Genomic DNA, 18,933 nt, shown 5'->3' with positions numbered 1-18,933 from the left:
ATGTGCACAATAATTTGAATCAAACAACATACTTTCTAATACTACTATGTAAAGTATCAGTCAGTGTTAAGAAATGAAAGGGGCCTCCGTGTTAAGGTATCTGACTTTAAATCACTTGCTCCTCATCGATGTGGGTTCGAGCCTCACTCGAATCGTTGAATTCTTCATATGAGGAAGCCATCAAGCTGGCTTACGGAAGGTTGGTAGTTCTACACAGGTGCCCACTCGTGATGAAATAATGCAAGGAGGGGCATCAACATCAAAGCTGGAAAGTCGCTATATGACTTATAATTGTGTCGGTGCGACGTTAAACCCAACAAAATAAATAAAATAAATAAGAAATGAAAGACTAATTTTGTCAAACAATAACATCTTTGTTTTTAGATTCAAACATAGTGTATGAATCTTTTAGCGTACGATTTACAATCAACTGAAATCATTCTAGGTAAAACATAATCAAAGTGGTTAATGTGTAAATACTAAATACTATTCCGCCGGCTCTGGTCTTATCAATCTTACGTGACACATGAGAAAACAGTTTTTAAATCGTTTGTACTTTTTGTTTAAATTATGTTATCTTTCAATACTGTTACAATGATGGTATTATGCCAAAAGCTATTTATATATAATATATCCAATATATTGCCTAACTTCAGACTGTGCAAATCCAGGTATCGCTTAATGGTATGCAAAGCCAAACCAGTATTGCCTAACTTCAGACTGTGCAAAATCCAGGTATCACTTAATGGTATGCAAAGACAAACTAGTATTGCCTAATGTCATACATTACATTTGAAACCAGTTTTGCCTAAATGGCATACAGTGCCAAGCTGGTATTGCCTAATTACATACAATGCCGAACCGGTATTGCCTTATGTCATAATATGTCCAACATATAATTATATCCAACATGCAGTGGGGGTGACATATTTAGGAGTTTGTCTCAAAAATGAGAAAAATGTTAAAATCTTTAAAGTTGATCGTCAACTGGTATACAAATATGAACTTAGTTTCAGCTTTGGTTGTAGGGGAATATCATATTTTGATAACATACTCTATATTTCTGATGACAAACGTTTACACATGTGCAGCCTGAACGGAAACATACTGAAACCATAACATTGATTCAACAGTAAATGATATTTATAACATATGCGTGCGTAAATATAATAAAACTATATTAGCCAATGTCTTAAGTGAAGGTGTTATTTTTATTAATTGTAGTGGCCATGTTCTTAATACTGTTACAGCCGAAATAGATTTTACTCATGTTTTTCATGGTTTAGCACCTGCATATGATGGAAATGTTTTTGCATGTGCATGTATGTCAGCAAACGTTATTCTTCTAAACGAAAAGGGTGACTTTGAAAATGTTGTTATTAGGAAAGTTCTAACATTGCCACAGGCTTTGTGCTTCAACTGCTACAAAGCTGTTTGTATATTCCAAATTACGATAGCAATAGCGTGCAAATATTGAGTTGGAATTTAACTCCAACTTTTTGAACTATCCCTGTCTAAGTTGAAATATTTAAAATGATACTAAGTTTAAAGTGCCATTTTAACATATCAGTCAACTACACGCGCGACCGTCTTGGACACGAGAGACTCTGGACAATGCTGAAAAAGCTGCATGGAATATTCATGTGATGATATGTTGTGTTATAATTAAAGAAGATTTTATTGAAAACCCGTTTGACTCAAAATACTGTTTTTCAGAAGATTGCAAAAAGTATAATCTGGAGGAATGCGGGAGTAATAATAAGAATTTTAGTTAATAAGATGATGTGTAAAGCGTTTAATCATTTTATGTCCAAAATGTTTCGATAAGGAACTCGTTAGATATTGTATATTACAAGATCAAAAAAAATAAAAGTAAATATTCTCAAACATGTCATTTGTGTTTGCATAAATGTTTTGTATAAGTATACATGTTATAGAACCACATGTTTGTTTCTACCTATTGTTGACTGATAAAGTGTTTGCTAAAGAAATTGTTCTTAGGATGTACTTAAACCTCGACAAATTTAGTATCCTATTCAAGACGTGTATGACTGAATGACCGTTGTTGGACTGTTATTGGCAATTTTATACACGTTTAGATTATTCATTATTGCTAAAGTGAGTGACGAAAACTTTGTATAACTCACCAGAATGTGCCTTTTAGGTGAGTCAGCCTGTTTATTCTTGCTGCTAGTCAAGGTTTGAAGAACTAGCAATCCGCCCTCTGATTTGAAATTTTGCTACTGGTGAGTCTAAAGCAATATAAATCTGCATCACCTTGTGTGACAGTACTCCGTTTTCACTTAAAGCTGATATCACCCGTTTTTGATAGCTAACCAGTAGGGCCAGTATCATTCTCTGTACATAGATATGGAAAATGTATTTAATAAGCACAATAATTTGAAACTTTCTAATACTACTATGTTATAAGTATCAATTAGTGTTTCGAAATGAAAGAAAGTTAGTCATATCTTGGTTTTTAGATTGAAAGATAGTGTATGAATCCTTCAGCGAGCTGTTTATTATCATCTGGAATCGTTTAAGGTAGAACATAATCAAAGTTACACTGGTCGTATCAAACTTACATGTCACATGAGAAAACAGTGTTCAGATTGTTTGTATATTATCTTTTGATACTGTTATAATGATGATATTATGCCAAAAAATACTTGTACATAACAGAAGAACACAATTATTCATGTCAACAATTCCAGATCATATTTCTGTTCGCCTGTGCATCTTGTGGAAGCATTATATGCCTTCTTTTATTATTGGTATCAGTCTTACACATAAACTGGAACTGTATGCAGATGTCAGTGCAATTTAATTTTCTCAAAAAGACCAAGTTGCTATAAACCAGGTGTTTGGACAGGAACTAGACCATTTCTCAAGCAGTAAATTAACAAGAGTATTTCTTTTTACGAAATTCATTATTTCATCCCAAACGTAAGAATAGCAAAATTTGCAATTTAATTTCGTTGCAATAACCATATCCTTACGTTTTAGGAACAAGTCTAATATTTAGGTTTATTTTAGACGCTGGGTATATGTATATCCATTATGGAAAGTGAATACAAGAGATAATTTTGTATAAAAACAACATTATGTTCTAACATAAAACACTCTAGGAAACAATTCATTGATTCAATGTCACCTAGATTATTCTTCCTCGTCTTGGTAATGCATTCTATATTATTTTTATAATAAATGTCCCATTTATATGAAGGACAACTATAGTGACGTTCGCAGCATAGCATATTTAGCTCAAATTCTTATGTTCCTCATATTGATGGTTTCACTACTTTATCATTTTAATTCATACAGTTCAGTTAGATTATAGAAATTGTATCATTGTAATCTACTTTGTTTACTTACTGACTTAATATTGGGTTATCTATGAGCTGTTAGCTGAACTTATTCATTATCGTAATTTGAGATGAGTATGATAAATTAATGAATGTATGATGTGTTGTCCTTGTAATGACACTCTGCACGAATAAAACTTACTTACTAACTTCTTGTCTTGGTGATAAATATAACTATAAGCAAACGATGCAATAGATTATAAGACAGTACCATTACAGAAGTACCATGGCGTGTTTAATTTAATTCGGTTCGTATATATATGATGAAATAAATAAGCCAAAGACGCAAACCAGACTTTGGACGTTTGACCTTGAATAAATCTCATGAGACAGATGAGTTTAATCTCACAATGTGACAGATATGGTAACAGTAAATAAAAAACAGGATTTAGACTACGACATTAAAACTGGTTCAAGGAATATTCTCTTGTCACAGGTGGATGATGACCAAATGCGGTGTTATTCTTAATATAGATGTTTAAGTAAACTGCTGACGAATGACGACGACGTCGGTTTTCTTTTTAAAGATACAGCTAATACCATGGTTCAGGCGAGCTAATGTATCTAAAAAAACTTTTTAATTAGATGAACTTACTTCTCGAACAGGTACTAATTGTTTTGTAAATATTTAAATGAGCTTAGCATACAATAAAAAACTGTCAGTTGCGACTTCGCAACACTCGAATCGATTTGATCATTTTATGTGATATTTATTGCAAGCATTATATCATATCTGAATGATCTGACCAATTAGTTTTATGTGTTCTCTGTCTATTAAAGTCACTTATATCTTTAATAGAATATAAAGTCATATTAAACAAAAAAAACAAAAAAAAGTTTTGTCAACTATTCAATATGTTTCTAATTAAATAATAAAACCTCATTGAAAACTTAACAAAATGAGCTATCACTCACTTTCGTATGTTAGTACGTCTATATCTGACAATATTTATTGTAAGTTTCCTTATGTAATAATTATCTCGAAGTGTTTTCTTTATCTATATTTCTGTTGAAGAAATTTGAAAATAGATATTGCTACAACCCTATAGAAATAGGTTTGTCTTTCTTATATTTTCGTATATGCATGTATAATACTAATTAATCTTGAATTGTGTCTAATAGGACACGGATGGCCAGCACAAACTGCGCCATCCTTAATGATCATATTCATATAAAGTTGCTTAAATGCATTTCGAGGAGTTGAACACACCAAATTTCTTCGCTATGACCTATTTTGTAAATAGAGAAAGGGCCATATTTTTCTAGGAAAATAGCCACAGAAAAGAATTCCATTATTTATGGTCATTTTCACAAGATCCTTCATCGGTGAAACATTCAAGCACACGCTTTCAATAGTGTTTGATGTGTTGGAAATACAAGATTTTTCTCTATATTCTATAAAGAAAAACTATCAAAGGGCCCAAACTGCGATAAAAAGAGACAGAACAATAGTTCTTTCCTTTATGGTCATCTCCACATCAAGCTTGTTCATTTGTATAAGTTTAAAGCAAATCAGAAAAGTGTGTATGAGAGGAGTTGGACACTCAATATTTCGGGACGTACCTACGGACGGACGTGCGGAGAGCAGTAACGTTGTATGTCCCCTACCCCCACCCCGAACATAATGTTGGGTCATATTGAAAATTGTTATTGTTAAATGATTTATCTGTTTCAGATAATACGTTTATTTTGTATTACGGTTTATTTAATTTAATTCATATGAAATAGTATAAACATGACATCTGGACACCTGTTTATAAATATATTCGCAAAATTTTTAAGATGGAAAATATATACAAAAATGTGTACGTTAAACTTTTAAGGTGTAAAATATATACCTGTACGTAAAATTTTAAGTTGGTAAATATATACACAAAACTGTAAAGGGTATTCTATCAAAGCAATCCCTCTTTGTCCAAGTTTAACGAATATCAGACCAATGATCTGGCGAACGATGAATTATAATAAAAAAATTCTTAACTAGGATAGACTTGTACGGTGGTATGTTTAGGACATGCAATTATTTTTTCTAGGATCAAATTATCTTGAGCGATCAACATCTTATCTCGTGCGCACGACATCTTATCTCGAAACGATCAACTTTATCTCGAGCGATCAACATTTATCTCGAGCGAATAAAATAAATTATCTCGAGCGATCAACATATTATCTCGAGCGATCAACATATTATCTTGAGCGATCAACATCTTATCTCGAGCGATCAACATCTTATTTCGTGCGCACGACATCTTATCTTGAGCGATCAACATCTTATCTCGAGCGATCAACATATTATCTCGAGCGATCAACATCTTATCTCGAGCGATCAACATATTATCTTGAGCGATCAACATCTTATCTCGAGCGATCAACATCTTATTTCGTGCGCACAACATCTCATCTTGAGCGATCAACATATTTTCTTGAGCGATCAACATCTTATCTCGAGCGATCAACATTTTATTTCGTGCGCACGACATCTTATCTTGAGCGATCAACATCTTATCTCGAGCGATCAACATCTTATCTCGAGCGATCAACATCTTATTTCGTGCGCACGACATCTTATTTCGTGCGCACGACATCTTATCTTGAGCGATCAACATACTATCTCGAGCGAACAACATATTATCTTGAGCGATCAACATATTATCTTGAGCGATCAACATCTAATCTCGAGCGATCAACATATTATCTTGAGCGATCAACATCTTATCTTGTGCGATCAACATCTTATCTCGAGCGCACGACATCTTATTTATATATATTAAGGCCCTTTGTGTATGCATTTAGGTCATCAGTAAAACATACGGACAAGTTGTTAATTAGGGTCCCGCCTTTTCCGCTGTTATTTAAACTTCCCACAAGTACATGTACAAGTTTCTCACATCATTTGGGAGAGCAATGCATATAACTGGTCATCCTTCCTTCAAAATCAAATGAACATAACCAATGATACATACTGCATGTTAGAAAAGCAACAAATTTCAGTTCGACTGATAAATTCGCGCAGAAATGTTACATGCATGAATTAAGGGAAAACAAGGAAATTCTTTAATATATGGGCGAAGCCTACATACTAATTTTTTTTGTCAAGGACTTAAATTTATTTCTTTGCATCATCACTGATTTTTTGCTGCCTTTTTTATCAGTTTGCGTATTTAAATTTCTACCCTGCAAACATGTGAAACGGTTATAAGTATAATCGAAACAGAAACAAAAACGGTGGCAGCCGTATGTTTTTACTAATGATATGAATTCACACAAATGTCCTTAATATATATTGATAAGATGACCGAGAAAAGATGTTGATCGCTCGAGATAATATGTTGATCGCTCAAGAAAATATGTTGATCGCTCAAGATAATATGTTGATCGCTCGAGATAAGATGTTGATCGCTCAAGATAATATGTTGATCGCTCAAGATAAGATGTTGATCGCTCAAGGTAAGATGTCGTGCGCACGAGAAAAGATGTTGATCGCTCGAGATAATATGTTGATCGCTCAAGATAATATGTTGATCGCTGGAGATAAGATGTTGATCGCTCAAGATGATATGTTGATCGCTCAAGATAAGATGTTGATCGCTCAAGATAAGATGTCGTGCGCACGAGATAAGATGTTGATCGCTTGAGATAAGATGTTGATCGCTCAAGATAATATGTTGATCGCTCAAGATAATATGTTGATCGCTGGAGATAAGATGTTGATCGCTCAAGATAATATGTTGATCGCTCGAGATAATATGTTGATCGCTCGAGATAAGATGTTGATCGCTCAAGATAAGATGTCGTGCGCACGAGATAAGATGTTGATCGCTTGAGATAAGATGTTGATCGCTCAAGATAATATGTTGATCGCTCAAGATAATATGTTGATCGCTGGAGATAAGATGTTGATCGCTCAAGATAATATGTTGATCGCTCGAGATAATATGTATGATCGCTCGAAGATAAGATGGTTGATCGCTCTTAAGATAAGATGATAAGATGTCGTGCGCACGAAATAATGATGTTGATCGCTCGAGATAAGATGCTGATCGCTCAAGATAATATGTTGATCGCTCGAGATAAGATGTTGATCGCTCGAGATAATATGTTGATCACTCAAGATAATATGTTGATCGCTCAAGATAATATGTTAATCGCTCGAGATAATATGTTGATCGCTCAAGATAATATGTTGATCGCTCGAGATAAGATGTTGATCGCTCAAGATAAGATGTCGTGCACACGAGATAAGATGTTGATCGCTCAAGATAATTTAATCCTAAAGAAAATAATTGCATGTCCTAAACATACCACCGTAGACTTGCATAGTTTTTGCTATGAATTTAACTATGATTATAATAAAAATAATACATGTTAGCAAATAATGTGGCATAACAACACTAATGATATCAATGGCCACCGTGGGCAAAATGCCATGCATGGATGGGGATCTAATAGGAAGAACCCTCTTTTTTCTTGAAACTACCTGGATAGATGGGCGTACGTTAATGGGCACAAGGTATCTTGCAAGTTGATTGCTTTCTATATGCTTGTAACACCAGATTCATCGTTCTTGAATTAGAAAGTATCTTATTTTACATTGTGTACATTGTTTATACTATAGCTGATTCTTTTTATAACACATCTTAAAGTTGAATCTTTGAATAATTTTTAATACAACGAATGTATTAATACTGTGCATTTCATTAGATTATAATGTTATAGTGTGCCTATATACCCAAAAAAGAGACCTAGAAATTGCCTTTGATGACATTCTTTGTTAATGCTCGACGTCATGTTCAGTGCTAACTTAATAAAAATGGGGACTGTCGCCTTCATAAGGTCAAATTAAGGTCACGGTTCAAGGTCAAAGGTCAGTTAAGTGCAGACTGATTTTCGTCATTCTCTCTACTATTTTAATACAAATGCAGTTTTTCTGTGATAATTACGAATTTGAGAAATGAAACAAATAAGTGCAAACCGACTAAAGTTATTTCTATAGAATGAGCTACAGTAAAACCTATGAAGATATCAATTGTTTAAGATTTAAGTACAAAACTGGTTCTATGGATGTCATAACATTACAAATGTTTAATAGATCTAGCTAACTGAGAATTTTATAGAATATTAAATTTCATTACCATGATATGTATGATTTTAATATAGGGATAACGTATATTTTTCTTATTATAACATATTCAGAAACCCGAGGGACTTCTTAGCTATGTATTAGGAAGGAATAAAACCCATAATAGTCTCAATATACAAGGCATGAGCGTCTAAGCTTTACATATTCACTTGTATTTGCTAATTATAGATCTATTCTTTTGAATTTCAAAACTCTTGTTCCTGCTGTTCTTATCCTGCATGAAGTTGTTTTCGCGTTTTCGTATACCATATGCTTTTATTTTGATTAGTTTAAACATTATCTTTATCAGTATTCGTGAAAATGACGGAAGAACATTTTAACGTGTTTTATTATTTCAAAGTTTTCTGATTTTTTTATAGTTTCTGGTTGTAAAACATCTGAATGGTCAAAATACGTACTAAGTTTTCAAAATGCTATCACGTACATCCTGTCTGCAACCAAGCGTCAGATCAGAAAATTGATACGATCTGATCGATTTCAACTTGTGTTTTCAAAGGAGAGAGTGTATAAACAATGGCAAAAAGGACTAGTAGTTGAAACAAAAATATCGTACTGAATTTTAAGAAAAAACTTATACAAGCTTTGATGGATGAAAGTGCTTAAACTGTACTACTTTATTATAAGGAGGTAACATGTGATAATTAATGCCTTTCCAACAGTAAAAATTAATGAAAGGAAGAGTCATGATATTTATCATCTTAATTAACTATTATATTATCAAAAGTAGAAAGATACGAAACACTTAAAAAGTAAGTAGGGAATGTATACTTTATTCTACTCTGTGTACCTCTGGAGGCATCTTCACCTATATATTGTGAATGTAAATCTATATTTTCAAACCAGTTAATGTTAACAGATCTACAAATAAGAAGAAATAAAAGGAAATAAAAAAAAAACGTGTATATTTTCTCTAGATGAAATCCTACAGGTCTGTTCTGTTTCGTTTAGTATACGTAATGTATACACGTATAATGTGACCAATCTTTCAGTTATTCTTCTAAAATGATCCTGTTGAACTTACACCGCGTGGACAAATTGACTTGAATATCGTTTTATAAAATGATTTATCATAAGTATTGAAATCATTTCTTTGGATGCCGTAGAAGCATATCGTATATGTAAATGTTACTTATAAATGAAGATGAATTTCATACAAAGTATTTACTTCTTTCATTAGTTCTTTTCCAACAGTTTACCAGTCGCGTAACGGCGGGCAATCAACCTAACTAGTTTTTCTGGATTCTCTACCAGTATAAGCTCTTCCCCCGCAAGTAACTGCCAACTTCCTACGATTCAGAGGTGGAGGACTAAATGACTCCTGACAAAATGTCTATTATCAAATCGTCATGGAGAACGTACGCCTCGCCGGGGATCGAACGCAGAACTTCGCGATCCGTAGATATGCGGGTGGGCTGAAAATACCTCGTTGACGTTTACCTGGTAGTATAAGAATTTTAACAATAAGTTTATGCATAATTCACAGTCGATCGTAGTCATACAATATTTTCTCTTTGAAACACATTCCTTAATCATCTTTCTTTAAATAGTCAATGCAAAATATAAATTCGACTTTAATTGCTGCCTAAAATGCAATAAATGCATTAGCAGTCATTCTATGATCATGATATAAACAACTGCACCATTAAATGCTATCATTTATACTTAAGAAAGACAGAGGACAGGAGAAAAAAATATAGAACAAGAGGGCCAAGATGACCCTAGGTCGCTCACCTGAGAAACACACCATAACACACTATAATAGTGTAAACATGTTTGACCTAGTGATTTCATGGAAAAAAAATATTCTGACCAATTATCATTAAAACTGGAGCAAAATATCTAGAGTATGCATAAGTATTTTCTTTGATTTGACCTAGTAACATAGTTTTTGACCCCATATTCGAACTTGACCTAGATTTCATCAAGGCTATCATTCTGACCAGATTTCACGAAGATCAATTGAAAAATACAGCCTCTATCGCATACACAAGGTTTTTCTTTGATTTGACCTAGTGACCTAGTTTTTGACCCCGGACTACCCATATTCAAACTTGACCTAGATTTTATCAAGGCAACTTCTGACCAAATTCTATGAAAAACCAGTGCAAAATGCAGCCCCTATTGCATATACAATGTTTTTCTTTGATTTGACCTAGTGACCTAGTTTTTGACCCAAGATAACCTTTTTTCGATCTTGGCCTAGATTTCATCAGGGTAATCATTCTGACCAAAATTCATGAAGATAAGTTGAAAAATACAGCCTCTATCGCATACACAAGGTTTTCTTTGATTTGACCTAGTGACCTAGTTTTACCCTAGTTTTACCCCAGATGAACTCGGCCTAGATTTTATCAAGGCTACCATTCTGACAAACTTTCATGAAGATCAGTTGAAAAATACAGCCTCTATCGCATACACAAGGTTTTACTGTGATTTAACCTAGTGACCTACTTTTTGACCCATATGACTCATGTTCGAACTTGACCTAGATTTCATCAAGGCAATAATTCTGACCAATTTCATGAAGATTAATTGAAAAATACAGCCTCTATCGCATACAGGGTTTTCTTTGATTTGACCTAGTGACCTACTTTTTGACCCCAGATAACCCATAATCAAAGTCAACGTAGGTTTTATCAAGGCAATCATTCTGACCAAATTTCATGAAAATCAGTTGAAAAATACAGCCTCTATCGCATACACAAGGTTTTTCTTTGATTTGACCTAGTGACCTAAATTTTGACCCCAGATGACCTATTTTCAAATATGACCTAGATTTTATCAAGGCAATCATTCTGACTTAATTTCAGGACGATCAATTGAAAAATATAGCCTCTATCGCATACACAATGTTTTCCTTTGATTTGACCTAGTGACCTAATTTTTGACCCAGATGACCCATATTCAAACTTGACCTAGATTTCATCAAGGCAATCATTCTGACCAAATTTCAGGAAGATCAAGTGAAAAATACAGCCTCTATCGCATATACAAGCTTTTCCTTTGATTTGACCTAGTGACCTACAATTTGACCCCAGATAACCCATATTCGAACTTGACCTAGATTTCATCAAGGCAATTATTCTGACCAAAATTCATGAAGATTAATTGAAAATTACAGCCTCTATCGCATACACAAGATTTTTCTTTGATTTGACCTAGTGACATAGTTTTTGACCCCAGATAACCCTTTTTTGAACTCGGCCTAGATTTCATCAAGGCAACCATTCTGACCAAAGTCCATGAAGATTAATTGAAAATACAGCCTCTATCGCATACACAATGATTTTCTTTGATTTGACCTAGTGACCTACTTTTTGACCCTAGATGACCCATTTTCGAGCTCCTCCTATATTTCATCAAGGTAATCATTCTGATTAAAATTCATGAAGATTAATTGAAAAATACAGCCTCTATCGCATACACAATGATTTCCTTTGATTTGACCTAGTGACCTAGTTTTTGACCCCAGATGACCCATTTTCGAACTCGGCCTAGATTTCATCAAGGTTATCATTCTGAATAAATTTCATGAAGATCAGCTGAAAAATACAGCCTCTATCGCATACACAAGCTTAATGTTGACAGACGACAGACGCCGGACGCCGGACATCGAGTGATCAGAAAAACTTACCAGAGCATTGCTCAGGTGAGCTAAAAAAAGAGTGGAAACTCCACAGGTCGCTCAACACGACAAAAACGAAAATGTGGCAGGCTCGGTTCGATTGAGCCTGTTCATAGACGATAGTGGAAATGCATGCTCCCGTCCACGCCCTCTAGCCCCGGGTTAAGCAGAACTCAACATTTACACTATGATACACTAGCGTGTAATCCGATGAAAAGCGGCGTATGGTTCCCAGTTAAAATAATGGGTTTGCTCTGAACGAGAAAACAATGAGCAGAACTAAACAATGGGGATCTGAGGTTTCGTGCACGTATATCACAGGAACTGCCAAAAGACAAAATTAAAAAGCAGACACAATATCCGAGGGTTGATTATACAATACCCAAAGCTATGAAAGCGGAGTATTGGAACCACCCAGGCCGCAATGTTCACGCTGAGAAACTAAACAATACCAATAAATCGACATAAATGTCGTGCTGAACGATCTGAGAAGATCAAAATAAAACATCTCTAATAACATCTCTGATAACAGCTCTGAAACTAACAAAAGAATAAAGTTGCAGTTCTTGTGTATAAAATTGGAAAAAAAGAATACTACTTGTTTTCAGTTATAATTTAATCATAATAGCATAACAGTGGAAATCAGTAATTTATAGAGAAATGTAGTCAGTGTCTAAACAAAACAAGAAAATGCCATTTTGTTTCTGTCATGCGTATGGCCTTTCTCTTTCTAATATTACTGTATACGTGAATATGATTGCGTCACAGGTCTATGTTCTCTTCGTTTTATTTTATTGTTGAATGAAACTTGTGTATAACTTAAATCTGACAAATATCATCATTTTGCAAAATTAACTATTTACACTTAAGTCTCATTACGCTGCTAATTGTACGGTATACTAAAAAACTGACGCTTAACTACTTCCCTTACCGGTATTGACTGAAGATAGACTACCTAGTAAAACGCGTTTTTTTTTTGGGGTTTTTTTTAACAATTTAATTCCAAACAAAATAACATTGTCCAAGTTTAACGAATATCTGGCCAATGATATGATGGACGATACCAGGATTGACTTGCATACGTTTTGCTATGATTATTATAGAAATAATGATACAATTTTACATGTTTGCAAATATTGTTATAACAGTACTAATAGTGTTACAACAGTACTGATATCTGTAAAAAAAAAAAGAATTGTGTCAACTGCTCTCACACATTGTGTCAATCTCTAGATATCAAAGTTTTTAATACAGATCATCTTCACATGAAGGATGTTCGACTAAATGTTTGAAGCAAATTATTCAAATAAGGCTATGTATTTGACCAACTTTGAGTCCATTCCTTCAAAAGGTGTATGAGGAGTTGTGAACGCCAAATTTCGTAACAATGGCCTATTTTGTGAAATTAAGAAAGGGCCATAATTCTAGAAAAAAATAGCCACAGAAACAAAGTCCATATTTATGGTCATCTTCGCATGAAAAAAGAATCTTTCCTTCATGGTCATCTGCACATCAAGCTTGTTCTCCAAAGTGAACGTTTGAAGCAAATCAGGTTAGTACCGTGTGAGCAGTTGAGCAAAATCAACATTTTGCAAAATTAACTATTTACACTGTATGTCTCATTAAGCTGCTAATTGTACGGTATACTAAAAAACTGACGCTTAATTACTTCTCTTACCGGTATTGATTGAAAGATTGACTACCTGCTGAAAAAGCGTTTTTGAAAAATTTAAATCAGGCCAAGGTAACATGTTATCATGCGATTGAAAGTGCATACGACAGTCGGTGCAGTGTTTAATATTTCGACTACTTGATATTCAAAATGGCGACAGGAGGTGTTTCTGCAGATACCTCGGAGGAAGTGTTCGATCATGTTTGTTCGATGTGTAAGGAGCAAAATAAAAATGTAAATGCCGCGAAATATTGTGTGGACTGTCATGATTACTACTGCTCGGATTGTGTTAATATTCATAAAACCGTCCCTGCACTTAAAGGACATAAAATACTAGATAAAGAAGTCGGTCAGGAAGGAAAACTGCCAATGGTACCTACGGAGCGGTGTGAGAGACATAGCTACAAGCCTGTTGATATGTATTGTCAGAGTCATCACATTGTCGGATGTTACACATGTATGGCTGTCGATCACAGGTAATGTGCTTGTATCCAGAGATGGTGGTATAACGGATACAGAAGCAACTTCGTATTTGATACTTACTATTAAGATCAAATGGGACACAATTCTTAAACTTTTAATAATCTTAAGAATGCTTTATTAAGAAAAAAAACCTGCAAACCCGAATAAATGTGTTATATAATTTAAAAAAAAACAGTTCTCAATATGGGACATGTTCCCAGAAAACAAAGAAGTGTGAACCATTAACTAGCGAGAGACCATACGTCCATATGGTCACACTGAAACTTCTGTAGACAATACTCCTAGACTTGAACTCCGGTAGGGAAACAGGCCTCTAACAGTTGACCCGAAGGAGGATATATAGTCATTCATGGGAATTGATAATAGTTTCCGAGCTCTTTGTTTGTCATATTACATGCAACAGTATATAAATATAATTTAGGCTGAATTTTTCTAATTTTAGCAGCCAAAAAGCTGAAGACAACTTATAATTTCCTCTATAAAGCATTAAAAAAAACAGACAGTACACAGTATAAAACAGAAGTATGGAAATGAAATACTTTTTCGGACATCAAACAAAAAAAAGCAAATTTGTTTAACATTGCAAAGGAGTCCATGAAAGAACACATATTTTTTGCTATTATAATTCTGTGGAAATGGCACAGTTCATTAACATGCACCGCAAACGTGTGCGGCAACGCTGCTCGTGTATCACGAGCTTAGGATTTTGAATTCAAAAGTATTTGACAAGTACATTACTTATTATAACATGTAGTAAATACCACATTGTGATGAACTACACAGATAAGATAATGATATATGTTTTCTAAAGTTTCCTGTCGAGTTGCTCGTAATCCTCGTTCAGTAGGCTACTACTTCTGTTTGAGTAATAATTGGCAGATTACTTTTTTAAATAAATATACGGCCTAATCACATACTAACTATTTCACTGCCGTTGGAATCAGATTTCAGTTGTACTTTTTCGGACACAGCAACTTCGAATATGTCTTACTGACAGAGGTCAAAAAATCAGGTTTATGTTCACATATACTTAAACAGACTATCACAACAAACCAACTACGGAATTTACTTCTATAACTGAAACTTTACAGGCGTCATAAATTACAGCATTCATAATTATCTAATTTTCAGTTTTGCTTTGCTAGTTTGTTTGTTTCAAACGCCATATTTGCCACGAATTTATGACATACTCGAGACAAATACCTAGTTTATTGCACCGGTAAATGTTTTCTCTATGGATCAGTGATACAGTATGTACGTTCATTGATTTAATAAATTATCTTATTATGCTAACTAGAAATATCAAAATTTGATAACCTTATAATTGCAATGTTTTATTCTTCCTATTTTTCTATAAACTTCTAAAATTGTGTTCCTTCTAGATTGTAAAATTAGCCTTCTGGTGGCAAGTGTTTGCCAGTGCAAACTAAAATGTGCAGGCTGATCATGGTCTGCATTGTTCGCTATTTAGTCAGTAAATTTTCAGTGAACATCCTCTCAAATAATAAATGGTACTGCCCAGATAGAATGGTGGACCAGTCCATTTTAGAAATTTAGCAAGCTAAAGGTTAAATATCCCAGTTACTATTTTAGAATAGTCGAATACAGTTCTAGCACTGCTTGACTTATAATGAATAAGACAGAGCGGTCTGCATTTCCGCACTGCGCAGAACATACTGTACCCAGCAATAAATTAGTTACCGGGTTATTTTAGAAGTATTCATAATCTTTTAAATAAATTGACCGCCTCGGTAGCTTAGACTAAGTGGTAGAGCGCACGTTTCAAGTGCGGGAGGTATTAATACAGTGAAGCAGCGCTTTAAAGCTTGGCATTGTTATCTCTGCAGCTGTAATGACTGAAAAATTATTGAATACTAGTAAGACGCTAAACCCGAACACACACGCACGCACGCACACACACCCACATATACACTCGAACTGAATATTCAAAGCAGGTTTTAATCAATGCATTGTCTGATTACAGATGTTTTAATGGAGTAAAGTATAAACGTGTTATTAGTTCAGTATGTTTTGACATATTATTCATAACACTTATATGACAATGAATTTGACCTGTTCCAAGTAATGTTATATTTCTGGACATTATTTTGTCTTCAGGACCTGTCAAGATGTATTCTACGTACCGGAATTTTTGAAGACAAGAAAAAATATTGTGCCAGAATTTCTACGACGCATTACAAATGTGGAAAAAAATTACAAGATTTCCTCAACTCCTTCAACAGAGAAGGTACTAATTGACAGGACAACAAAGTGAAAGAGATAGAAACAGTAAAAAAGTTTACAAAGAGGCTTGAAGAGAGGATTAAGGAAGCAGAAAAGGATGCGATTGATTTGAAAGAAAAAAGATACACGAAATTAAATGAAGAGTTACAGAAGAACACCGACAATGTACAAAAAGAAGTGAAAAATGTTGGATCAACGAGAGCAGTCATTGATTCTGCTATCCAAAACGAGTCGCAAGCTTTTGTTTCTATGATATTCGGAGAAAAGTGTGTTTCATCTGCTAAAGAACAATGTAGAAACGCCGAGATGATCAAACTTGGCAAACGAGTTAAGTTCTTACTTAATCAACAATGTGAATCGCTCATGGCAAAAAAACTTTGCCTAGGAAAAGTGGTGAGATGTTTGCCGTATAGTTTTGTGCGTAGTGGTGAATTCAACATCAAACTTAGTTCGGATTCCTCGTCTTGTATTATATATGGTTCATGCATTCTTGCTGATGGGTCTATACTTTTCTCTGATCGAAACAACTCCACTTTAAATCTTATTGATGGTACTGCTTTGAATGTTATACACCATTACAAACTGCGTTCTGAGCCATGGGAAGTATGCTGCATGGATAACAACGAAGCAGCTGTTTGTCTTCCATATGAGAAAAAAATTCTTGTTGTGAAAGTTGATCATGAGCTTTCACTGGAGAGATCTATACGTGTGGGGTTCAGCTGCAAGGGAATATCATTCCATGACGAGACATTTTACGTAGCCGATAGCACTTGTTTGTACATATGCACTAAAGATGGCGCTATATTAAAATCCATTAGCCGAGACTCGTCAGGGATATCAATGTTTTCAAATATCTACAACGTTTCTGTGTGTAGGTATATCAAGCGTATTTTTGTGAATGATAAACTTAAGGGTATCGCCAGTATCGACATGGATGGAAATATTCAGCATGTAGTTTCAAATGAGATAGAGTTTGCTCGTGGATTAACAGAAGCAGATAATGGGAAAGTATTAGCATGTGGATATCATTCAAGAAACGTTATTTTTCTGGACGAAAACGGTGAATTTGAAAAAGTTGTCATCAAAGACGGTTTATATGGACCACTGGCTCTGTGTTTCAACTGCAGCACTGGGCGTTTATATGTCCCTAATATCACTAAATACACTGTGCAGATTTTTGAGATGGGTGATATCGATTAAAGAACGAGTTCTTACATCCGACTTCCTGGATTCTGTACAAGAATAGCGACTTGCTCCTTTCCAGCAGATATTTACGTTTCTATAGATAAATATACAACACCATTTTTAAAGTTGATAGCACAAACTTTAGTAAAGGTTAGTTACAGACAACAAAAACTTTGTGCGCATAGTAAGAGATATGTTTGCATGTGGATATTCTTCAAATACCGCCATCCTTCTGAATGGACATGGTGCATTATAATCAAAGCACTGGAAGTACTGGAGGATCGATTGTCTCTGAACAACACAGACTGTACACATTATGTGTAAATATCAGCGGAACCTTTTCTAGTGTAAAAATGTACACAAAGTTTGACATTTAACCATATTTGTGAACTTTACTTTTGATGTAGGAACGGACGGCTTGCCTTTGCATTCAGTAATCATATTTCACCATCCTATGACCTATCACAGCAGTATCTTGAATGGTAATCGAGAAGTAGATTTTAACAAAACTGAACTGAAAATTCAAATTTAAGTTTGCACAACAGGTGATATTAAGTTAAACGTACTTTTTGTGAAATCAATTCAATATTTATTCATTGTCTGTAAACAATATTATTGTTGAATATAACAATACAAACATACTAAAGCTATGTATATTGTATAGCTTTTGACTTTGGTATATTAGGGGTGGGTGTTACACTATTATTTTTACATTTCCTTTTTAGTCACTTTTTATGCAGAGCAGGTATGTTTTTATCCAGTCTACATTTTTTATACCCAGTAGTAAAATACTCTCCAATGGGACTTGAATCCAGACCTCTTCCTACATGATGTAAGAAGCATTCTTACGTTGAAATATGGAGAGGATTTAGCAAAATGTTGTAATACTTGAAATACAGTATCAGAAGAATTCAAAACAAATGTATACACATTAGAATGACAAAGTGAAAATGTATTGTTATGCCTACATGTATTTTCCTCCATCTATTTTATTTCAAGAAATTGAAAATCATGAGAATAATCCAAAATTAAATTCTTCAACCAAATGCAAGTTTAAGAAATTACCTATGTAATTATTTTGAAATAGGATGAAAATTCTTCATAAATACTTTTAGGTCTGTTGTGCAGCATTTTTTAAACCTATAGTTCTCTTGTAAAACTAGAAATACTTCAGTCACACTGGTAAAATTCACTAAAATTGAGTTGTAAGAACATACAA

The 18,933-nt window shown here is 34.2% G+C and overlaps 1 protein-coding gene across 2 annotated transcripts; it reads left to right on the top strand.

Moving 5' to 3' along the window:
- Positions 1–13,854: 13,854 nt before the first annotated feature.
- Positions 13,855–18,233, top strand: LOC123532973 (E3 ubiquitin-protein ligase TRIM33-like). Of its 2 annotated transcripts, none has more exons than XM_053518293.1 (2): positions 13,855–14,278; positions 16,404–18,233. In XM_053518293.1, the coding sequence occupies exon 2, from the start codon at positions 16,779–16,781 to the stop codon at positions 17,727–17,729; it is 951 nt and encodes a 316-aa protein (XP_053374268.1). In that variant the 5' UTR covers positions 13,855–14,278; positions 16,404–16,778; the 3' UTR covers positions 17,730–18,233. The 2 variants fall into 2 exon arrangements, with proteins under 2 accessions (XP_053374268.1, XP_053374269.1); XM_053518294.1 differs by having other exon boundaries at positions 13,868–14,278; positions 16,404–17,116.
- Positions 18,234–18,933: the final 700 nt, after the last annotated feature.

Source organism: Mercenaria mercenaria, chromosome 11 (assembly GCF_021730395.1).
Source record: "Mercenaria mercenaria strain notata chromosome 11, MADL_Memer_1, whole genome shotgun sequence".
Lineage (NCBI taxonomy): Eukaryota > Metazoa > Mollusca > Bivalvia > Venerida > Veneridae > Mercenaria > Mercenaria mercenaria.
Note: the sequence above shows the minus strand (reverse complement) of the source record. Positions and strands in the feature narration are given on the sequence as shown.